The sequence below is a fragment of the Hippopotamus amphibius genome, chromosome 1 (assembly GCF_030028045.1).
Source record: "Hippopotamus amphibius kiboko isolate mHipAmp2 chromosome 1, mHipAmp2.hap2, whole genome shotgun sequence".
Classification (NCBI taxonomy): domain Eukaryota; kingdom Metazoa; phylum Chordata; class Mammalia; order Artiodactyla; family Hippopotamidae; genus Hippopotamus; species Hippopotamus amphibius.
Window position 1 is genome coordinate 156,096,095 of NC_080186.1, and position 24,500 is coordinate 156,120,594.

At 46.3% G+C, this 24,500-nt stretch overlaps 1 protein-coding gene across 5 annotated transcripts in view; it reads right to left on the reverse strand.

Moving 5' to 3' along the window:
• Nucleotides 1-398: 398 nt before the first annotated feature.
• Nucleotides 399-24,500, reverse strand: part of SH3RF2 (SH3 domain containing ring finger 2) — a 141,571-nt gene continuing 117,469 nt past the window's right edge. For 2 of the 5 annotated variants that reach the window (XM_057732072.1, XM_057732041.1), the window contains 3 exons: nt 24,142-24,374; nt 20,523-20,881; nt 399-18,225 (listed from right to left, as the gene is read on the reverse strand). In XM_057732072.1, coding sequence (XP_057588055.1) covers nt 17,962-18,225; nt 20,523-20,881; nt 24,142-24,374 — 856 coding nt within the window. In that variant the 3' untranslated portion in view covers nt 399-17,961. The remainder of the gene's footprint in view (nt 18,226-20,522; nt 20,882-24,141; nt 24,375-24,500) is intronic. The other 3 variants (XM_057732049.1, XM_057732064.1, XM_057732058.1) reach the window with 3 other exon arrangements.

Consider the following 24,500-nt stretch of genomic DNA (forward strand, 5'->3'; position numbering starts at 1 on the left):
CCACACAGCTGGTAAGTGACAGGCAGTCAGGCTCTTGAGGATGTGCTACTAACTTCTGCACTAAGCAAGCAGAAAAGGTTTCTGACCAAGGGGACTTCCTGGGCCCCTGTGGTTGTAGAAGTCAGAGTTTGTTCTAGGGAGGTGAATTCAGCCTGGTGAGCGTTGAGGGGAAGTGTCACTCACTCCTGTCCCCAGCCATCCCCACTGAAACTAAGCAATTCCTGTCTGACAAAGGGACTCCTCTCCTCCCACATCTCCCCTTTGGATGTCCAGGGCAGCTGCCAGGAGCCAAAGCCCTTTGGGAACAATAACATGCTCATGTTGACATTTAATACATGATAAAGTACTTGCCTCTCCAAGCCAGCTTCTGAAAAAACCAGGCCTGAGGGACAAGTCTATTAAGTGAAAATAAACCTCTTTTATTGTCTCATGCAAAAACACATATTGCGCTTCACAAGCTTACAGCTGGGAACAATATGCATTTTTGGTAAAGGAGACTTGGGTGACCTCTCCACTCTCACACGATGACTCCTCGCTGTGTGAAGAGCACGTGGCATTTCACGCACCAGCTGCTGGCCCAGTGCTTCTCTCAGCTGCGGTCAGAGGCGGTCAGAGGTGTGCGTGAACCCCTCCAGCAAGGTAGCCCCACTTTCCCTTTGCTTCTTCTGATCAGCTTGGGGGGTAGCGCAAACTTAACACTTCTTCAGAGCCACAAACCCAAACAAGTGAAACTCTGGGCTCTAAAAGTGCTGAGTCTGCCAACGAATCACAGAACATCAAACAGAGAATTCATATGCGGATGATTCATTGAAAACGGAGGGTGGAGAGTGGTCCTGAAGCAAGGTGGCCTAAGGCCATGCCTTCTGGTTTCCCCTAGAACATGCCAAGTCCATGAAGAAAGAATTTAACAAAAATTTGTGCTTCCTTCCCCAGGAGAAAAATTATCCAACACCCAATGTTTAAGTGAGAGACAACAACTTTGATCTTAAACTTCCCATTTCCTCAGACTTATAAGAAGCTGTCAGTGGTACAAATCTGAGTTACCCAACAGTGGAGGCTTCTTCTGTGTGTTCTTCTTCTCACTAGAAAATTCCTTTTGATTTTCCAAGATGCAAAATATGGAACGGACCTCTGATGACTCTGTGTGGGCAAACACTGCCAACACATATACAACACACATTTCAAAGTAATCCATTCCAATCATTATAAATTACAAAACCAGAAAACAAACAAATAAAACCCCACCAAACCTTTTGGCTTTACTGTGGAATATACCAATGTAGAAATAAGTTGCCAGCCCCGGTACTCTCTATTTTTTAGAACAAAGATATGAAAAGTGTCCACTGCCCTAGAAAACAGTTTTTATATGTTTATATATTTTACATATCTAAGGTTTATTTATACAATAGTCCATAATGATTAGCATGTTACACCCTTTTTATAAACATTATTCACATACATATTATCTTATAAAGATTCTCTTTTGGTCTATTAAAAACACTGTACTGATAAAACAAGCAGAGACACAGAGTCTACAGATTTTCTGCTGATATTTCAATGGAGGAGTGAATTTTTCTCCTCTTCCATTTTAGCTTTCCTCTTTTTCACCTAAACAACACCCTCTCCCCCAACCCAATATGTAGTAATAAGAAGCAACAGTTCCAGAAGATGAAACTCAGACTTAATGGTTAGCCAACCATTCTCAGGTGCGTTTCTGGTCTGACCTCATTCTAATCATTCTAATTCATCCTCATCTGCCTCCCCACCACCTCCATCGCTTTTTGACCCATGGCAACTGGGAATCTATATGCTGGTACCGACAGTCCAGAGATGAAAACTTTAGGAAATGAGGGAGATTTTCTTAAGCTTTTGACTTTGGCTGAGAACAAATCAGATTCCTCATTTTGCACTTTAGGAAAAAATAATTGGTTTATTGGCTAAGCAGGTTCAAAGGAAAAGCTAAATCTTCATGAAACCCTCCATGAAACTATAAGCCACGGAAAGTTTCCAGAGATGAAAAACAGCAAGTGTAAAAATTAGGAGTGGTGGTTTCCTGTTGTTCTAAATGTGAGAGGGGGAAGCCAGTCTAAGAAGAAGCAAATCTGGGCAAGAGGGCCTTGAGGACACAGCTATAATTATCCAATGCAGACTAATGGTTTCTGGGGATTAAAAGTTGTGTTGTACCCCCCTCTCCCTTCCCCCCCCCCCCAGTTTATACAACTTGCTTTTGTGTGGAAAGCTTTCCTATACTTAACATTTCCATATATCATCTATAAAATTAAAATTCCTTCCAACTCTGACATTCTATGACTTTGCCCTGGAAAGTGAAGTCACTGAAACCTATCTATAGGTGGGCTGTAGGGAGTTCATGGTAGTAACAATGAATCTAGTAGATTCCAGAATCTGAAGGCAGCATTTCTCTATTCATTGCTGCTGAGGCTAAAGAGCAGCCAATAAAACCCAGATTCATCCCAGAGGAAACCAACATTTAGTCACAGCAGTTCAGAGAAAAGGGATGACTGACAAGTGGCACCACCATCATGGACCATGTGTGAGAAGGAGATGTCGTCACAGCACTAGTCTTCCTGTGGTCTCATCATACCTCTTGCCTCCTCACTCGCCTCTTGGCAGGTAAAGCCAGTGCTCTGGGCTTCTTGTGGCTTATTATCACCTTCCCCAGGGGTTAACCGAGAGAAGGGTATGATTCAGAAGTCCAAGTTAATCATCCCATTAAGACATGGGTGCCAGATTGAGCCCCGCATGGGACAGCTTCACACAGAAGAAAACATTTCTGTAACCACAGAATACAATCCTAACTCAGCTCATGGTTTGACCTGGCTTCTTGCCAGCAGGGCTGGCTTAGAGACTGGGAATGCCTCAATTCAAAACTATCATCCCAAACTTTAAAACCATCTCTGTATCCAAATCATGCTGCATTCCTGTCAGTGTCTTTGATAATCAAGGTGGCATGTGCTTTTAGAAATAAAATTCTTATTGATGTCTTAAGATGGGGCGAAGATGAAAACCTACAGCTCAGAGAGTCTCAGGATATTTGTGCATTTCATTTATTCGTGTAATATCTCTCTCAGGTTAGCACAGATAGTTTAAAATTTATATTAAAAATTAGAATATCTTCTAATGAATTCTTTAAGATGACTTATTTCTGAACAAAAAAGCCTGCAGGGTTATAACTGATTCTTATACCTTTAGACTTGAAATAGCCCCTCGGTAAGCAGTCCAGTGTGTGGCGTCTCTCATAACATCGTGCGTGTTTCTTGTCTGAGATTCTTTATGTACTAAGTCCTTATTTCCTTGATCTGTATATTCTAACAAAAACTCTCTGGATCAGAAAGTGTCAGGGCGGAAAGACAGAAAGGAATTGCAATGGAAAAGAATGCAGATGTGGCAGAGTAACGCAGGATGTGGTCTGGGGAGGGGCGAAGGCTGGGGGCGTTGTAAAGAAGCACTGGCCTCTCTGGCTTGAACACCTGAGAGGAGAATATTATGCCAGCCCCTCCCCTGTATCGCTCTAAATCTGAGCTGGAGTGACAGGCCAGATACAATGCTGGAAGGCATTTGAGGTCCGGTCTTTTCATTTGTCAGTTAGGTGCCCAGGTGTGCGAAATTGGCAAGATGAAGTTTGGCTTTGACAGCAGAACAGAATAACAGGCAGGCCGGGAGTCTGGTGTAACCTGTAATGGCACACGACTCGTGCTTTTCTCCGACCTGGCCCACCGCCCATTGATACTGTGGGAAGACAGATTTGATTTTTCTCCTGTTACCCTTCTATCTTGGAGGCTAGCCTATTGGTATTCCTGTACCATCCCTGATGTCCGAGGAGTATCATATGGTCCACAACTCTGCACCAAGTGGTTTCCATCCAAGCAGACGATTTGCTCTCTATCCGGCTGTTGCTGGCTCCTCCTGGGAAGATTTCCAAGGTGGGGTCTGTGAAGGTGAAAAGGTTTTCAGAATCTATTGTGTGTGAATGCAGCATGGCTAGAACTATAGTTCTTTAAAATTCTTAAGTCTTTTGGGCAGGAATTTGTCTTTTCATTTCATGAAAGAGATGTCGTGTCCTCTGTTCATCATATCGGCAGGTACATGCTATCTATTTCCCCATTACTGAGGATGCTAACTTTAATCTTTTGGTTAAGGTGGTTGTCTACCAGATTTCTCCACTATAAAGTTGCTATTTCCCCCTTTGTGATTAATAAATATCTTTGGGGGAGATATTCTGATACACTAGGTTTAGTATCCATTGATGACTCTTGCCGGAACCAATTTTTACTGTAGTGGTTGTCAAACAGGGGTTCTAAAAAATTCCATCATTCCTTCTACATTTTTTAGTTGGCACTCTACTGTCAGGAAGAGCTTTTCCTTCTCCTTCATCTCTCTATTTATGTCTTATGGACTCAGGGATTCCTATTTGATTATTTGTAAGGATTATCATCCATTACTGCCAAAAGTAAATAATCTGAATCTATCGATGAAGAAATGTCAGACAAAGCCTAATGGAGAGACATTCTGTAAAATAAATGGCCTATATTCTTTGAAATGCCAGGATCATGGAAGACAATTAATCTTGAGAAACTGTTCAGATTAAAAGAAACTAAACAGATATGACAAATGCAATATGTGGTCCTAGATGGGATCCTAGGCAACACATCAAAATCTTCTTTCTCTCTAAAGGAAAAGAATAGGACAATTGGACAAGATCTGTAGAGTAGTTCACAGTACTATATTAATGTTAATTTCCTGATTTTGGTAATTGCACTGTGGTTACGTAACATCCTTGTTTTTAGGAAATACACACTGAAATATATAGGGGAAAGCGGGCACTTGAGTTTTAGCTTACTTCCAAATGCTTCAGAAAAATTATGTATATAATTTATATTAAATTTTAATTTAATAATTAATTAATATATATGTATATACATATATAAAAGACAGAGAGGATCAAAACAAACATAGTAAAATGTTAATCTCTAGGGAACCTCGTTCGGCAGCGTACACAGGAATTCCTTGTACTATTTTAAGCAACATTTCTAGAAGTCTGAAGTTATTTCAAAAATAAAGTTAAAATTGAGCCCTCAGAATTTCTCCAGGGCCTCAAATATTTTATTTCGGTTTCCAAACTCAACCTGTATCCCTATCATCCGCACACAGGTGACCAATGTCCCCCCCCCCCTCCCTAGCCCCGGATGCCTTTTCTCTTCTGGAGGCTGAGGATGTGCAGGAGGAAGTGCAGCCAACACTTCCGGCTGCCACTTGTCCAGGTGAGGCCAGGCCGTCCGGACGAGCATCACAGGCGCTGGCTGCTCTCCATGACTTTGCTGCCAGTGCTTGGCTCTTGGCCCTTCTGAGTGCAAATTAGGTCCCAGCTGACCACACTGAAGGGGGACAGGAGAAAGCTAAAAGGATGATGGGAAATTGGTCCTATAACATTTTAAAAGATTTGGTTTCTAAAAGACCCAGGCTCGGAGTTTGTCCACAAGTGAGTTCCCGTGAAACCCCAGTAAAACAGGAAATAAGTAGGAGAGGGAGTTTTGCATCTCCTGCCCAACGTCTTTCATTTGGAGCCCGGTTTCTTTTCTACCCAAGGACTCATGCTGATTTAAGAGGCCAGTATTCTCTTTGGGGAAACTTTAAGGGTGATCACAGCCTCATTCTTTGTGGGATGGCACAGGGCAGTTGGGTCTTGCAAGAACAGTTTATGGGAAACACCGGTTTTGGGAGTCTGACACAAACCCTCACCCTTCAGAGGCAGAACTATGATTCATGGATACAGAGACAAAGTATACTGAAAGAGCCTGTGCTTTCAAGCAGGCAGCCACATTTGGGCTAAAAACTGAGCTTCTCTGCACTCTCAGGGCCTGTGAATGCAAGGCAGGACTTACTGCTTTGCTGATGTGCTCCACTCAGCACAATAGCAAATAAGAGCTATTGGAGGCTCCAGCTGACTGCTTCCTATTCAATGGGAGAAACAGGTACAAATACAAAGTCTGTGATTACTAGCGCGAATTCTGTGTCCCATTATGACGAAAAGTTACATAGGATTTAGAATTATGCTGTCTCAAACGGGGGCAGGAATTTCAGCCTGCTACTCACAACTTTTAGCCCTGAAAAGGGAAGGCACCTGTGTTAGACATGGTCTGCTTCTCCCGCCTCTGCCTAAGTGGGTACTGGCAATGAGGCTGGGCACCTGCCCTCGGAGATGGGTCCACCCGTTGCTCTCACAGGGGGCCTGGAGATGGCTGCTTTGATCTGCACATCAGGCCTGGTATCAGCAGCTGGAGGCATATATCCCTCCGAGACTGCAGGCAAGGTGATTTGAGACAACCACTTCTGGGTCTCAAGGGAGTAGTGGTGGTTTGTTAGCTCTTAAACTATCTTTATTGTGATGTAGCATCTCTGAGAGTGAGCGCAGGGGTAGGGAAGTAATAAGGAAGTAACTGCCAAGGGAAGGCTGGCTGCCACATGAATCTGACCTTCCAGGTTGTGCTAAATGATGTAGAAAGAACTTCAACTCTAAGAGCCACTGACATTTTAATAGACACCTCAAAGTCCCATCGGTGGCAGGAGGTGTGAATTTACCTATGGTTGGCATTGTGCAGTACCAGGTAGCAGCTCTTATCAGTCCTGTGTCTACTGCCCAGGAGTTTTAGGATTAGGCAGGTAATAATTCTTTGTTTATTGAGTGCTCAAGGGGACAGGTCTACTTGAAACAGAGAACCCTGACGTCTGCAGGAAAGCTTTTGTGTCTCATCTTAAATGGGGTAGCGAGCAGCTAGCAGCATACACTAGAGTCCAAGTGCCTGGGTTTATTCCCAAGCTCCACCAGGTCCCAGCTTTGTGACCCCATGGAAACTATTTAATCTTGCTAGCTCTTAGTTTCCTTACCTGTAAAATGGGCATAGTGATAGTATTTACTTTGTTTGGTTATGGTGAGATTTTAAAAATCAGTCAAAGTAAGTAAAGCACATAAAACAGTGTCTGGCATGAGGCAGGGGGGTCTGTCTATCATTGTTGGCTTAAAAGTATTACTACAAATTAAGAGACCTCTTCAAGGCTATTTATTATGATCCTGCTTCTTGATTATCTCAAAGAAAGGAAAACCCTACAGGTGGATACAAATCATTAAACTGGCTCATGGTCACACTCATTATTGGGGTTTCTTTTGCCTTAAAAACCTAGAGTTCTTAGAATTTTACATCCTAAGCCACAAAATGAGGATAACAATAGCTCAGTATTTACTTTATATGATTGTCATGAGATGGCCTCTATTATTTTTCCCATTATATAGGTGAGAAAGTTGAGACTCAGAGAGGTAAAGGGACTTGCCCAAAGTCACACAGTGAGTCACACTTGGGATACAGTGGGTGCTCCGATTCTATAGCCTGGGTTCTTCACTGCTGTGCCAGAGAAAGGTGAGTGGAAGGCAAGAGGGTGAAGGAGGTTGGAGAGGAGGGGGAGGAGGGAGGGAAGGGGAGAGGGAGACTTGCAACTAATAATAAGTATTCTTGGAATGAGTAAGTGGGCGTGAGAATTCAATAAATATATCCTAATGATAACAAAGCAGATGACATTTCATGCCTTGTCTACTTAATTCCAAACAACCATTTTGACTGCTTAGAAAAATGAGATTGCTTTTTTCTTGCTGCAGAGTCATGGCTTTAAAGAGCTGTGAAGGCCAGTCCCTTTGGAAGGTGAGTTCTTAAGATCCTGCAGTCCCAGAATGCTAGTGGCTGAGACAAGCCCCTTGTTTGAGAGATGAAACGGGGCTGGAGAAAATGGAAGTAACTTGCCTCTAAGCTTGTGGCATCTCCCATAAACTCATTCTTCCTGTGAAGGTCCTTCTTGGCAGGAAAAAAGAGGATTCATTTATTCTCCAATTGTTCATGCAACACATATTGATGGTATGATCAAAAATGTGATAAATGAATGAATTTCCTCGACACTGAGCTTGTTCCTGTTCATCTCACCACGCTGCATGTCTGATTCCTTCTCAGTCTTCAAACCTCAGTTGAAATCTTACCTCCTTGGAGAATCCTTTCCTGGCCACCCTACACAATACAGCTCATACCTCCCAGCCATTCTCTGTCCCAGCTCTTCGTTTCCTTCACAACATCTGTCACATAGAAACAATCCTGTGTGTTTAATCGCTTCCCATGTACTCCCCTTCATGAAGGCAGGATCATTGCTTGCTTTATTCACTGCTGTATCCCAACTGTATGGAGCAACACCATGCACACGGTAGACGCTCAGTCAATATGTGTTGAATGAAAATGAATGAACACGTGAATGAGGTGACATTGATTTCTACCCGGGAGGAAAACATTCTGTGACTTTAAATGGAGATGGAGTGAGAGCTAGGACGTTGGCCTGGAGCCCCTCGGTCATAATGGCGTGTCCAGCAGGGGTTTGACTCATCAGCACATGTATTTTCTGAATTACGAAGTGTGCCAGGGACATTTAATTTCTGTTAATTGGCACCAAGGAGGCGGGGTTGTTGTCAACATCACCAGCCAGCTGGAAGCATGTCTGTGTCAGACCTATTTGCAAATCAGAATGGACATTTCACAAGCCTTGTCAACCCTCTGAAGCTGCAGGTCCCCAGGAGGGCAGCATCAAGGTGCCCACCGGCGGCATTCAGGGTCGCAGACGACCTGAAACCTCAAACCTGCAACAGATGAGGAGGTGAGGCGATAGGAACAACCAGAAGACAAAAGCCTGATGAGGGTTATGGCATGAGATGAATTTAAAAATAACCGTCATATTACCTCAACCCTGGCACCATTGACCAGCTGATCTGAAAAGTTAAGAGAACAAAGAAGTTGAGGTTTCTAGTCTTACAGAGCCAGGCCCACTGCTTCCTTTCTGTGACCTTAGACAAGTGATTTATCCTCAGAGCCTCAGATCTGTTTGATCTATAAATAGCAGACAATAACACCCAACTCATGGGATTGCTGTGAAGGTGAAATGAGAAAAGGCACGTAAACAGTAATGACAGCTGAGGTCACAGAGCATGTTCTATGAGCTGGGCACTGCGCTAATGACCTCGCGCCCATCATCTCATTTAATCCCCGCCAAACCATTCCAGGAAAGGACAGTCAGAGCCTGCATTTTACAAGCAAGGGGACGAATGACTGGGAAGATTAAATGCCTTCCCCGTGATAACACAGGGAGGAGACGCAGAGCCTGGGTAAGAATCCTGGCCACCTGACTCACTGTGCTCTTAGCCACCGTGTAGCGGAGCCTTTAAGGGGTTAGCTCAGTACCTGTCATTTAGTACACGTGTAATGTGTGGCAGTTAGAAGATTTTGCTCTTATTTTAGCATTTCTCCTGATCACCTGCCTCTGCCGTGACTGCAAAATTCACCACTAGGGTCCTTCTGCACACCAGCACCTGGCCTGTCTCAGTGAATCTTCCCAATGACTCTGAAGTGCTGGTGATTGCTGTCACTCTTCAGATGGGTACAGAAAGTCTCAGAGAGGCGCGTTAACTTGGTCCAAGTTAATTAACTGCCCAGAAGTGCCGGGGCCAGGATTTGAGCCCAGGGACATGAGATGCCAGTGCCCAGGTGGTCTCTTCCCCATGTAACAACAGTTCTCCATGCCACCATCTTTCAGAAGCTGTTTCTCCTCAGGGGCGCTCTCTTGGCAACTGAAACACTCCCTCACGGCTCCCCCTTTCACTTCTGTCTGTACGACCCAGCCTCGCTCTTTCTTGTCCTCTGTTTCTGAATGGTGCCTCCATGACCATTTCTGGGTAATTGCTACCATTTATCAAACACTTTGATGTATCCAATACCACAGTCAGAGCTGTACCTGCATGAGCTCGTTTAATTCTGCTGAGAATCCTATTTGAGGTGGAGGTTCTGATTCCCATTTTACAGATGACAAAGCAGGTTTAGGGAGATGGCGTAACTTCCCAAGTTGCTTCAGTCATTTGCCAAAGAAAACATAGCTAATAAGTGACAAGCTGGGAACAAACCCCAGCTCATTTGGCTCCAAAACCCATCACCCTATTATATTATATTTTTTTCTCCAATATCTCGTAAAGTTCTAGTGGATTGGGAAGACGGCTAAAATAGCGACTCCCAAATTGACTGATGTTTTAAACTTTGGTCCTTTACTGGAGGTCCCCATGAAGGAGGTCCAAGCTATCAAATTTGCCAACATCTAAAAAGAATGTAAGCTTAAAAAAGAATTCAATTTCTAAATAGAATGTGTAGGATGAAATATTTGGAAATGTGCTTCTGATATCTAAAATTACCCCGTCCCTTCCAAACAGTATGGCCCCTTCTGGCTGGCTGACTGTTCTGTCCTTTGTCATGGAAGCTGATGCCATCTCTCTCGAGCTGTGACTGACATGTCCTCCTCAGGCAGTGCGGTCCTCTAGCTCTCTCCTAGACAGAGATGGAAAATGTCTCCTAAAGAACTGGGTGGGGACGGGGTAGGGATCCGCCTGCAGCCTTTTGCAGGGGATATTTACTTGAATTCCTCTTTGGTCCTCCAGGCATTTTTGCTGCCTCCTAACTTTTTTTTTTTCCTTTATTTTATTTTTATTTTTTTGGCACATGGGCTGAGCTGCTCCGCGGCATGTGGGATCTTCCTGGAGCTGGGATCGAACCCGTGACCTCTGCATTGGCAGGCGGATTCTTAACCACTGCGCCACCTAGGAAGCCCCTGCCTCCTAACTTTTTGACTCAAGCTTGCTTTTGCTAATTTTTGAGAGTCTTCTCACTGCAAATAGTTCAAACAGTCCTCTCAGATGGTCCAGGGAAGTTGTTGTTTTCATGGGAAAGACGTTAGGATGGCTCTGGCCTTCAGCACACGTGTGCCCTACAGCAGTCAAACTCTGACATTGCAATTGGCCTTCATCAAGTTGGTCGGTCACGCTAGCACTGGTACTAACAGCATTAACCAAGGATACATAGAATGGCCTTTGCAAATGCATTTTGCCTTTCTCCCTGGGTCTTGGCTGGCATCCTTTTAGTCCTTACCGGGCTGCAGCTCTTGTCCATCCAGCAGTGACCCTATTTGCATAATTAGCTTGCATCTGGGGGTGTGTATTTACCCCCCAAAAGCAATTGCCTTCGAACGTTGGATAAATACCAGCATGGAACACTGGAAGATGTCAGCTCTCTGAGCCCTCTTGTTCCCACAGAGAAGATGAAAGTGGGGGTCATTTTGGAAATCATATTCCCCTTCTTCTAGACTCTGCCCTGTATCCTTCAGAGTGAGGACAGGCAAAACCAGAAATAAACTCATGAAGAGGGAGCAATCTAGGGAATGCAAAATGATCACTGTGTTTTGAAGTCAATGATTCAGAAACACGTTGCAAGCTTTGGTTCTTTTTCAAGTTGCTTGGCTGTGTCTGGCCACCCTTGCAGCAGCAGATTTTTTGCTTTTTGGATTTCTCTGTACAGAACACTCTCAGTCACCTTCTTTCCCACCCCTGCTTCTTGGATGATAAGATCCTTATGTTATACTTATTCTCTGGGAGGGCTTGAGCCCCTGAGTTAAACCATCCCTGCACCCCCATCTCCATTCTCATCCCTGTGATCTCAGCAGCAATACACACATTTGTGCGTCCTCTCCAACCTCGACCATGTTCTGGGTTTACAGTTGCTGTTGAAGAAGAGGGACGTGGTGATTTAAGATTAAGGTTTGGACTTAGAGTCCTGGGTTCTAGTCCCTGTTGCCTTGGACAGGTTATTGGACCTCTGAGTCACAATTCGAATCTCTAAAATGGAATAATAGCAGTACCTGCCCTCATACGGTTGGGTAGGATTGGATGGCATAATGCATGTACGGTGCTTGGTACACAGTAGGTGCTCAGTAAATGGTGACAATTATTGCTGGATGAAGAGTCAGAAGTCTCCCTTCCATCTCAAACTAATTATGTGACCTTAAGGCACTGAAACATTCTGAGTCTCAATTTCTTCATCTGTAGTCTGGGGACAAAAATAAGTTTTCTCTGCACATTTCACGGGGTTCTTATAAGAATTTGGCAGCAGCAGCAGCAGCAGCAGCAAGATCTGTTTTCATTTCAGAATTTGAGGAGCTACCCTAGTTTCTGCAGTCGGATACCCAGAGGCTCCAGGCAAGGCCCAGAGGAGAGCTACCTAGAAAACCCTATGCTCAAACAATGTGGGGACAGCCACAACTCATATTTTCTCTATTCAGGAGCAACAAGGTCTCCTAAAACAGCTGTAGTTGGAAGAATTCTTGTAAAAACCCCTTTAAACTTGAACTTCTCAAAACCAGACATATCAGTATATCAAAATCTCAGTTCCCAGCAATGAATCAAAGCTTTAGAGTCCCAGTAACAGAAGCCAGATGGGAGTTCAAATTTTCAGGCAGGGTATCTATGGCCTCAGGTTGCAATATTTGCTTTGACTAGTGCTTAGTGAGTACCTCTATGAGCTGCCCTGAAAGTTCCATATGGTACACCAGTGGGAAATTTACAAGAGAGTGATAAGCATGGAATTCAGGAGAGTGGTTGTGAGGGACGTGGGGAGGTGGAGAAGGAAGGAACGAGACTGGGAGAAGCACAGAGCAGGTTTCAATAATTTTTTAAAAAGCTAGGTGGTAGGTATATGTTATTGGTTTTATGATCCTATATAATTATTTCTATAGAACATTTAATTATAACAGGGGAGAGAAGCAGAAAGGAGCCCCAAATCCAGAAAAAAACAAGAAACAACATTCTGTGAGGTCCTTATGTATTTTATCTATTCAGGTAACTACTTCATCCCTGTTGCCTCTCACAGAGCCTGGTCCAGAGTGTGTGATGAATTAACTGTTGTTGAATGAATGGATGGATGGATGGATGGATGGATGGATGGATGGATGGGTGGATGGGTGGATGGATGGATGGATGGGTGGATGGGTGGATGGGTGGATGGGTGGGTGAATCTAATGTTTCTCCGTGCCCTCCATGCCATCATCTTTGATCCCACCTCTGCTGCATTCCATTTGTCAAAGTGTAGGTCAATAGGCAGAAGGGCTTCCTGGGGACATTTTGTTTCTGCTCTGGTCTAGGACACAATACTATGGCCTGGCAAACAGCAGATGGCTTGATCATCATTTAATGTTGCTCTATTTCAAGCAAAACGTCCTTGTGAGATTTATCCTCAATGACGCCAACCTGCTGCAAGGCTCTCTGGAGTTAACTCCTCTGGCTTGGTCTTGCCTGCCAAAAACATTCCCCTAAGCGACTGTCTTTCAGGGTCACCTAAGAGGTTTCTGCAAGTGCTAGCACTCCTTTCGCTTAGCCCAAGGGGGAACTGGGGTCTGTACTCAAGATGTAAGCAAGAGAGGCGTCAGTGGCAGCAGCTGCCACCCTGGTCGAGCACAGCTTGTTAAGCACTTGCTCCCAGCTGGAGAGGCTCGAGAGGCCCTCATTATTCTACCTGCTTCAGCTGCTCACTTCCCGGGAAGAGCGTCAGAGGCTGTGGGGCTGCCTGTGTGAACAGAGGCTGGGGAGAGGATCGAGATGGAGGTCTGCTCATCTTATTAAAGCGAATTATGTGCTTCTATACCTGCCAACATGATGCCAGAGGAGCTGGGAAGCTGAAGTGCATCACTCATGCCTGTGAAACTTTTGGCTGAAAAAGGTAGGCAAACAGGCATGGAAATGCCCCTCCCCTAAGTCAGCTCCTTTCCTAAGCAAAGGGCCTGATGAAGGTGATTGTTGAGAGCTGAACAGTGGCCAGGATGGGGGATGGGAAGAGCATCAGGTTTGATGGCAGCACTCTCAACCTCTGGGCCTTATTCTGTACAATAGGGTAACAGTCAAGATATTTAACGATCTGTAATGGCATAGGCACTAGCCAATCAGAATGAAGAAGGGCTTTACTGCTGGAGGTCTCAGCTGCAGCTGGCCCTAGCTTTGTAGCTGCTGGATGGGAGAGCGATGGGAAGACGTGGAGAAAGGGCCAGGGTGTGGGAGTGGGGAGAGGTCTTGGGGAGCTCAGAGCATCTACTATTCACCTATCAGTACAGGATGATTTCAATATAATAACAACCAGTGAGGCCATACTCCCACTCAATGTCAGAGCCGCATGTCAGCTCTGCTATTACCGCATGAGGAAGTGAATGCTTCTCATACTTTATGTGCCTCAGAATCACCTGGGGAGCTTGCTGCACAACACAGATGACTAGTCCCCACCTTGAAACCACTGAACGACACCTGCAGGGCCCTGGCTGGGCCCACTATGCTCCTAAGAACTGTGTGCCTGGATCGGCTGACGTCTAAAGATCCAGCTCTGACTTTTAAGGGGTTTGTGATGCCTAGGAGAGATGAAGTCAAGCACGCAGTCTCTAGGGGAACAGGCCCAGTTCAGGTGCAGGCCATGTGAGTGAGAGAAGCAGGCTGCTGGGGCCGTGGCAAATTGAAGAGTGCATGTCCGTTTCGCCAAAATCCTGATGCAGCCCGCACCAGAGTGCAGGCCTGGTGTGGACGGTCCTTCTGAATTTTCAAGGGACGCTGGAAGTCAGTGAGTCAGTTCTGCATCTTACCAAGTCACAGGTAGGGAGGGCACTGCTTTAAACTCTTCCTGCTCCAAAAGCTCTATGGGAGGGGGAAGGGTGGAGGAGGTGCAGCTGGTCCCACGTGAGAAGGGATGGAGACAAGTTTTGAGGACCTTGATGATGCTTATGGAGACCATTTCCTCAAGTGTGGCCCTCAGAGTCTGTCCTCAGCTGGTTGCACCCCTCCTTCACCTCTCAAATGCCCCCCACCCCAAAGAGCCTGCCCTCGGCAGCTCTCCTAGCACAGGAGGTGTCGGGTTTGATCACGGGGTGAAGGGGCACCTCTTCTAGGGACTCTGAGTCTTAGCTGAGGGGGTGGGACTCTCATAGGACGGAATATCTGGCTTCAGACGTGAGGCGCTAGGGATCCAACTGGGATCCCTGGAATGTTCCACACAGGAGTGGATTCCTCTGCACTTACGTACAAGAGAACTTGGCTTGATTGCTGCATTTAAACCCATTGCCAAATGCTTCTTCCCCTGCCTGGGCACCCTTTCTCCCACCCCTTTATCTGCCTGACCCTTTCCTGTCCTTCAGGACTCAGACGGTGTTGCAACCTCCATGACTAGGCTACTTGGTCTCCTTTTAAGCACCAAAACCCTGGGCAGGTCCTTGTTTTAGACCTCCTCACCTGGAATCTCGATGGCCTCCTTCCTTAAAAACATTCAAGGCTAACATTTTTCAGGTGTTCACAATGTGCCAGCACTGTTCCAGTCACTTTATAATGTTAGCTCAGTTAACCCTTACAATAGCCCAATGAGGTTGGCACTATGATCATCGCTGTTTGAGAAGACAAGGCTCAGAGAGGTTATGTAGCTTGTCCAACATCACATAGCTGGCATGTGGTAAATGAGCATTTGGACCCAGCAGAGCCTGCAGTTGTAACCACTGCACTACGCCTCCTCCCTGCAGTCTGAAGTCAGTGGCCCGACATCAAGGATGGTCTCCTGATTCATATAGCACACTCCTGAGTTAGGCTCTGAAGTTAGATAGCTTCAACTCAGGGTGAGGGCAGCTATCAAACTTGCTCTGCCCCCGTCTGTGGTTACCCTTCAAGCCTCAGTTTCCTCAGCTCTATAATGGGGACCATTGTACTTGCCTTATAAGGTTGTGGTGCACATTATAGGAGAGGATGTATCTCTTGTCCTCATTGCAGTACTCAGCTCATAGGAATGTCTGAAACGTGGCGGTGGAATATGACGGGCAGTGCCAGTGAGTTCAGCTTGTACTGCCGCTTTCGAATCCTCCTATGACTCCGCAGAGATGGGATTTGGTTTGGGAGGGAGGGATTCTGATGCTGGGCATGGGGGAAGGGAGCTGGAGGGAATGGGGCGGCCAGCCTCTGGCGTTGCTTACGCTTCTCGGAGGTTACTCTACAGAGATCGGGGGCAATGAGAAGAATATTCTGTTTCATTGGGAGGATACGGATTGTATCTTTGTTATACCCAAACAACCCGCTTTTCAGCCACAACAGTTAAAAATTAACTGGCTCTATTGCTACTGAGGCACAGACTAAATCTTTGGTTGGCTGGGCACATCATGTCTGCGCTGCTCTGGGTGTGGATTGCTAAACTCACTGCTGAACTCACCGAGAGTGCTTTTGGGGGTAAATAGGAGGTGCAGGCACTCATATTTTGACAAATCACATGATGCCTCCCTGTCTTTGTGACATTTCCCCATCTGTCCATCCGGATTTCTATATTCAGCTCATTGAATCATGCAGTTGGGCTTGACGATTCTGTGGAGCGGATATGGGTCAATATCGCACAGAAACACCAGGACGTGTGGCCACACTGGCTCTACCAACCCAAAGGTCTGACACACGTGTAGTATTCCTTGGCAGGATTATGGTTTTGGTTTTGTTTTATTAAGGTCTGGAAAAGTCTTGACAATTCAATTTGCCAAGTGTATGGTTGGTATGTAAAAGATAGATGTTTTTAAGCCCAGGATCTTCAAGAACTGTCGAGGGAGAAGGTCTAATGAGACCTGCCTCCTTTTTTTTTTTTTTTTTTTTTAATGACATCCAGGCTTAGTAGCAAATGGCATTTATGCACTAAAGGGCCCACGTTGATGTGCATGCAATAAATGTTAAATCACAGCAATTAAGTTTGATGAGAATTAATGCTTTGTCTTATAGCATTGCCTTTACTCCTTGGGATGCCCTTTTACCCCTGTTTACAAGGCTCTGCCTGGCTGGTCCCGCTCACTTCAGCCCCATCTTAGTTGGGTCACCTAATTTTGCAGACTCCATCCTTCTTTCCCCACCTGTCGAGAATGTCAAGGCTGCTCTCCTACTCTTTGATTTTCTTCCCTGACACTTTCCCTAATCCTCTTTCTCTCTCACTCTCATCACCTCCCTACTCTCTCTCCTCCATATTTTCTTCACTCTCCCCTTTTCTCCTCTGTCTTACCCCCTTTTCCTCTCCAGTCTTATTTGTCCAGTCCCTTTTTATAGAAACTTTCCTCCAAAAGGCATCCCCACCCCAGCTGTGCATTGGCATCTTCTCAATGACACTTCTGCCTTATCCTGCAACCTGGTGAAACAGCTAGTCTGCCCCACATAGAAGAAATCAGTGAAAGTAAAGACTATTGCAATGCAAACAGAATGTAAATCTAAATTCAAACCCCTTATGAAGTTGTTTCTAAGCATGCTGTGTTTTCTTGGGAAAGTCAGACTAGAGCCAGGATGAATGAATTGTCCGTAATACCATACAGGACCCTCTCCGCAAGTACGTGCTTCCTGCTTACGTACTGCGTAGGATTACATGTGGGCAAACAGATTGAGAAGCTTAAAGTATGACAATAGTCAGCTTTCTCTCTGACCTTATTTGGAGCAAAGCCAGGAAGCGGACGCTCTTTGGTTTAGAGGGTTCTTGGAATGTTCAAAGTATCTGTCTCATACCCTTCCCAGAAATTCTCCCTTGGCAGCCAGGATTATGACTTGATGGAGGGAAAAAGATATGGGAGCTACTAGTGGTTGGTGTCCAGGCCCCAGAGGATGGCAGAAGCTGTTCTCAGATGTTGAGGTCAAAGAAGTAATGCCAGCATTCCACCATTGTGACCCCCCTGGCTGAAGCCCCTTTTAGAACATCATAGAAATTCTACCCAGAACCCAGGGGATCAGAGACTGCTGCACACTCGACACTGGGGAACCGCGTGGGCAGGATGAGCCCCCATTTCTTGGTCTGGGTAGTGGCTTTGCTACATTGAATCATTATGTTTGGAAGGTCACCTAGTCTGTCTTCCCAGCCAGGGCAGGAATCCCCGCTCCCACCTGTCCTTTCCTGGAGGTAAAATGGGCCGAACAAGGACCCATGCTCGAGTCCCCAAAGAATGGCAGGACGCCCTCAGTGGAGGCATACTGTATTTAAATGCAATTCACCTCTTTGGGGGGCCTAGGAAAAGCCACCTGTAGATTCATTTGCTGGGAAACACGGTCTGCGTGGCCGAGGCAGTGGACGCTGGGGTCATGGTTTTGCTAAAAGTTGACTTCCTCCGGAGGTCTGTCTGCTGTCCCGAGTGGCAGCCGCTTCGGTGGGCAAATAGGACAGTCATCTCGGGGCCCAAGGGGGCTGCTTCAGGCTGGGACCCCTTCGGGGGGGCTGGCTGTTCAGGCTTCCCGGAAGTGTGATGTTTGGTGGGAGGAGGGCTGTAATTCTGAAATCTCACGGTTTTGACTTGCTGTAAGACAAAGGAGAGCAAAGGGACACAGGTGAGGTGGGAGACCTGTGCTGTTTCGCCAGGGGACTTGGTTCTTGCTGTTTCTCTACCCTTGTCCCTTCTTGGAAGGCCTCATTAACGTGTTCATCTAGCAAATACTTGTGTCTGCCATGAGGGTCTACTGTGCATCACCACTCTGTCAGGTGCCGTGAATCCAAGAATGAACAAAAGCACCCTGACAAACAACAGTGATAAGCAGTGCCACTGTCGGGGACGTATACGATGCTAAGGGAATGCAGAGGAGTATCTGACTGAAGCTGGAACGGGGCTTGTCAGGGAAGGCCTCCTAGAGGCAGAGCTATTTCAATCGAGAACCAAAGAATGACTGGGAAGTACCTAGGAAAAATAGGGTGGACGACCAGCTACCTGAGAATAGGGCCCGAGGCAAGAGGGTATGATCCCTTTGAGAAAGTGTAAGAAGTTCACCTCCCCTCTCTCCTCTCCACCTGCCAGTAAGGCCTGTCTCAAGGCCCACCTCGTCCTTGCAGCTTCCCTGCAGACTCCATCTAGAGAGTTCCGTGATGGCCTTATAAATCGTCGAAGCAGAGTTAGCAAACTGGACACGGCTGACTACATTTAGTCTGCAGAGTGTTTGAGAGTTTAATTTAGTTGCTAACACATAAAAATTGAGAGACTGCATATAAAAATCAGGATTTCATATCTCCTAAGACAAAGCTCAGGTGCGCTGCGGCCTGTGCCCTCTCCTGGCAACAGCTGGCTGGATTAGCAGCTCCCCGGCGACGTGGGAGTCAGCGATCCCATGTTTGCATACGTCCTTCCCCTCTCCCTTCTTTCCTAGCCTGTTATAGATCTGTCTGGTACAACAGGTGTTTCCTTTGGCCATTCTCTATCTCAGGGCTTAATAAAGTGTTCTGTTCTACTGCTCAGAAATTATTTTTCTTTCCCATGAAATTTGATCTTAGTGTTCCCCACTGAGAATCCAAATGTCTTCATACTTTTGATCCTCACCATATCTAGCAGAGGTCTGGGCACTTACTAAACACAGTTTGAAGGTTGAATCTAATAGCTTGGAGGAATGGACAAATGTGACCTGGGAAATTTTGAATTATTTGAATACCATGCTTCAGAAAAAGAACTCTCAACACTTAAATCAGTTAACACTAATATTTTTCCAAAGGCCTTTCCTTGCAAGCTTCTACCTTGGCATTAAGAGTATGAGTTTTTGTATCAGCCACGACTCCAGACGCTCATGTGTGTCAGCTGTGTGCTTTTGCGTCACGGACTTTCCCTCCACAAGCCTCCACGTCCTCATTTTTAAATGAGGGTGACAATAATAATAACAGCTACATCTGAAGGTTGTCAGAATTCAATGAGATAGGACGTGTGACGTGCTCAGCACAGTGCCTGCTAGGTTGTTAGCATTCAGTCAACGCCTAACAAAGAGAAGGAAACCACACCCTCTTCCCACTCGTAGGGGCGTGGGTGGTGGTGGTGGTGTTTGTTGGTGGTGGGGTGGTGGTGGTGTGATGGTGGTGGCGGTGTGATGGTGGTGGTGTTTGTTGTTGTTGGTGTGATGGTAGTGGTGGTGATATGATGTTCAATAAACTAAAAGACAAGTCACCTAATTTTCTTCACGTCACCTCCTCCATCCCACCATTCTTCCTGCCTCAAGGATATTACTGAGAACATAATACTTTTACAAAAACTCTTCTGTCTTCTAGTGGGAAAAGCTGTAGAACCCAAAGGTCCCAATAACAGTTGTTGGGGTAGTTATAACTCCGTGTGGCCTTGATACGTCACTTACATTCTCCTGTGTCTGAGTCGCCTCCTCTACACTGTGAACAAGCGTACATCAAGCCCTATGTGAGCATTCTATTCATCTCATTTAACTTCCTCTCCAGTCCTACAAGGCTATTATTCTTTCTACCATCATTTCACGAAATAGGCAAAAGAGTCTCAGGAAGGTGACGTGTTTTCACCAGTCACCAGCTGGCAAGCAGCAGAGCTGAAATTCAAATCACGATTGTGTCTGATGCCAAAGCCATATATTTTCTGTCACCTCTGGGCCTCGAAAGAAGGACGTATGAAATATTCTGGAAGCATAAAGGAGCCTCAGTAGCATGTCTGGGCAGGGTGGGGGTGATGTGAGGATGTGGAAGGGGTGCTGTGTGTGAGGATTCTTTTGAGGCTGCGGTTTTAATGCCTTGTCCACTCAAAGTGAAATCTCAGGAGCTGGGAGACGGTGCAAAGTTCGGGGTCTGAAACATGAGGCCCCCCCTAACGTCACCTACTCCTACCTTTTCGCTGCCATTTCTTGAGTTTTCTGGTTTCACCAGGATGGACGGCGGGGCAGATGCGGGCGGTCTGGTTAGAGGCTCACTCTTGACAGGAATGTCTTTGCCGTCCATGATGAGGGAGCCGTCGGCCGAGTGGGTCCTGGTGTCGCCGCCCCTGCTGAAGCACGTGAGGGCAGGCTCCCCGGCGGGGGTGGGCTTGGGTCCTGGCTCCGCCGCCACCGCCGACACGGAGGCGGGCGGGCCCTGCGGCTGGTAGAACTGGAACTGCTGAGGCCGGACGACCATGGTGGGGCTGCGTCTGATGGAGCCCACCACAAGCGTGGGGACCCCTGACTGGACGGGTCTCTGCAGGGATCCATCTGGGGAGTTATACGACAGAGAGATCAGCAACGGGGCGGCCGACGGCAGCCTGGGCGGGGGCCGGGTGAGCAGCGCGTCCTGATAGCCCAGAATAGTTAAGCGCTTTCCCAATTTGACTGCTCACATTCTCCCAGGGTCCTTCAAAGGTGACCTTATTCTTTTTTTAGTGCTGTTTGCTGATGCTGGCAGCAAATGACTGGCTAGGTGAATGTTGGGGGTGGGGTGTCAGAAGGTATATTACCTCCATTTGTCCTCTCTCTGTCTCTCTCTCTGTCTCTCTCTCTCACACACACACACACACACACACACTCCTACTTTCTCGCTCCAGGCCTTTAAGATGGAAAATGAAGACGACAGTCCTAAAGAGAGAGCTCCACAGTGAGAAGAAAACATAAGGGCATGCAGACCAAAGAGGAAACAAAAGCAGAAACAAAGAAACAGCAGAAATTGAGACACACAAGTGAGAGTCAATTGAGAGGCGTACGTGTGAGGGAGAGAGGGCAGGAGAGCGGGGAGAGGACTCCGACCAGCTACTGGAAGAAAATTCTAACGAAGACTCTAGGCCTGCGGTGCTGGGGCCTCTGCTTTTCATCAGGTCCACAGGGAGGAAGGGTGAGTGGGATTTAGAGACTGCGTGTACCGGGCACACGTGACAGCAGCCGGAAGCAAACGTGGAAGTGTTATTCCTGAGTTAGGGCTGTGAGTGGCTGAGCTGTGCAAAGTCCCATGACACAAGCTCTGGAATCAGATGTGCTCGCAGAGAGTCAAGGGCACGTCAGTCTCATCACCTCCCTGCTCCTCAGTTGCCTGGCTGTAACACTGGAGCTAATACCAGCACCTCGTGTGCTGGGGTAAGGATTACACTTCACGATGTATGCAAAGTGTTCGGATAGTGCCTGGAACATGATAAATGCCCCATGTTTTAAAACTTGTTTTTTAAGTAAAGGAGGAGTAAACTCTAAAAATGCATGGTCCAGGAGTTTGGTTTTGCCCCTTTCATTTCCCTGAGCTCATTTTTTTTTTTTTTAATTGAGATGGTCCTCCCTCAGTAAAAGGAAGCCACTCCTTCTCCTCAAATTCTCTGGGAGACAGGAGGTCCCCATCCTTTGAGCATATGTCTGTGGGTGACCTAGAGAATAATGGAGAGTTCATTGTGCTCTGTGGGAGGAGCAGTGTGGGAGACACCCTGAGAAGCATTGTGGACCATTTCTCCATGAGGGTCTCCCAGCATGTAGAGCCACAGGTGATGTCCAGCAGAGACGTTAGTTCTTTGTGACACTCTGTGGACATGTTCGTGAATCACACCATTTGTGTCCAGCACAGAGGGCCTGAGCCAAGGCTGTGTTCTGTGTCGCAACTCTTCATCAAGAGTGAACATGGGCGTGGACATGGGCGTAGACATGAAGAGCAGACACTCACTATCACACTGCTCGTGTCCTCAGCTGCCGCTGGCAAGCCCGCCACCACTTACACAAGTCTGACCTTTCAATGTCGACATTTATTTTTCCCAGACAGCCCTGTGAGATGCGTGCAGTCAATTCTCTGTCATTTCTCTCTGCTTTGGGGAGATTGATAGCTTGACCAGCCTCACTTTGGGAAAAGGGAGAGAGAGAAAGCCTCTGGGACCTAGGAAAGTCAAAGCCGCACTGGGCAGACCTGTCCTTAAGCTCTCAGAAACGGGTGAAAAATTGGTTGTTGCCTTATCTATTCGTCTTGTCGGTTCTGAATTTCCAAGAGATTTAATACTTTCTTATTACACATGCATACAATGCAAGCAGTCAACACTCCAAGCCAATCAAGATCTATGCAAATGTAGAGAGGGAGTGTCCGAAAGGAAGTGTGAACACTGCCAAGGGGATGTTCTTCTCCGCATTCATAAGTGGTCTAGACAGTGTGAACATTTCAACACTAAATGAAATGAATTACATTCACATTCTGGGTGGGCCCAACATGATGTGCTTAGTTGCAGTAGCAATGATAACACTGATAAAATGCTATACTATAAACATAGCTAACATTTCTCGAGAGCTTATTATGTGCCAGGCACTGTGCTGTTAGTTTTAAATGGATTATTTTATTACCCTGGTGAGGTGGATACTATTTGCCCGAGGCTGTCATGGTGGGGTTACTTATTGTGTGTGTGTGTGTGTGTGTGTGTTGCGGGGAGAAGGTGGAGGACGGTGCAGGAGGGGGAGGATGGAGGCGCAGTTGGCTAGAATTAAGAGGCAAGAGTGGTGGGACTGGTGATCAAGCAGGCGAATGGAAAGCACTGCGAAAGGCTAGAACTAAGATAATTGCTTTAATTTTCTTGGGGCATATTCCTGTGGCATATTGTCCCACGTGTGAATCTTTTGCTCTGACCAGTCATGAATTTTCTCCTTTAATCACTTTTTAAGATAGCAGGAGGGATGGCAGGGCCCAGTTTAAGTCAGGGGATGTAGAACAAATTGAGTTGACTTTGCTTGGCTCCTTGACTTCTCCCAGAGAGGTGTATGAATATAGAGGCTTGATGTTTTATAGAACAATGGGTTTCAAACACTTTTTAGAACCCCTGAAAATGAAGTCTTATTCAGAAGTTCAATATATTAGGAGATAAAAGTATGGCTTTTAAGATGAAGGAGCTATGTAATCGTCATGTGTACAATGTGGATGTTATATAAAAATATAAGCAAGGTGCAGAACGGTGTACTAAGATTACAAGGTAGGTATGTACATGGATGAGAACTTGGGACTGGGGGGGTAAAGGATATGAAGGAGACATTTGTACAATATAATGTACTTTTGTACAATTTAATTTTTTTTACCTTGTGCATATGCTAGTTAAAGTGGGATTCAGGGGCTCTTAGCATTGATTCCTCTTTTCCTACTCCCCCACATCCTTCCCTTGTTTCCCTTTTGGCACCCCTGAGGGGTTCCGTGGAGCACAGTTTGAGAAGCATTGATCCAGCAAGTGCTTTAGATGTTCTGTCTTAATAAGAACCAGCATCCACCTTGGGCATGTTCTAATTACACATTGGCACTCAGGGCTGATATCATCCCAATCAATCAGTGTGTGTGTATGAAGTGACTGAGGGCAATGACCTTGATTTCATCTGGCTTCGTCTGATAAAACAACACAGTTTTGGGGAAGCGTCAAGCAACCTTCACAGAGGCTTGTTTTAAAGCCAAGATGCTTGTTTTTGCAAAAAGCACTCTGTTTGCCAGGGTGAGATCCCCCCATCCGCGAGCTCTAGGCACGCACCTCTCTGCCACCACTTACTCTTTCTCATGCTGCCACGCCCTTTGCGGAGGGAACCCTGCCCCAGGGTCCCCAGGCCGGCTGGGCTCCGTACGGGGTTGACTACGGCCGTGGGCACGAAGACGGACTTGAAGGGCCGGCTCTGCCGGGGATCACCTTCTGAGATGCTGCCTTGCGAGGACACAGAAGAGGTGGATAATGTCCATGTGGTGTAGAGACCAGGGCTCCGGGAGTCTGGAACGCTAGATGTCTTTCTGGTTGTGTGAATTTTTTTTTTTTTTTTGAAAAAGAAGGAATAGAGAAAGAAAAGATTCAGTCAAGTGTCCTGTTTTAAAAAATGATCAGTTCCCAACCGTATACCCCATGTGGCCTCTTCTCAC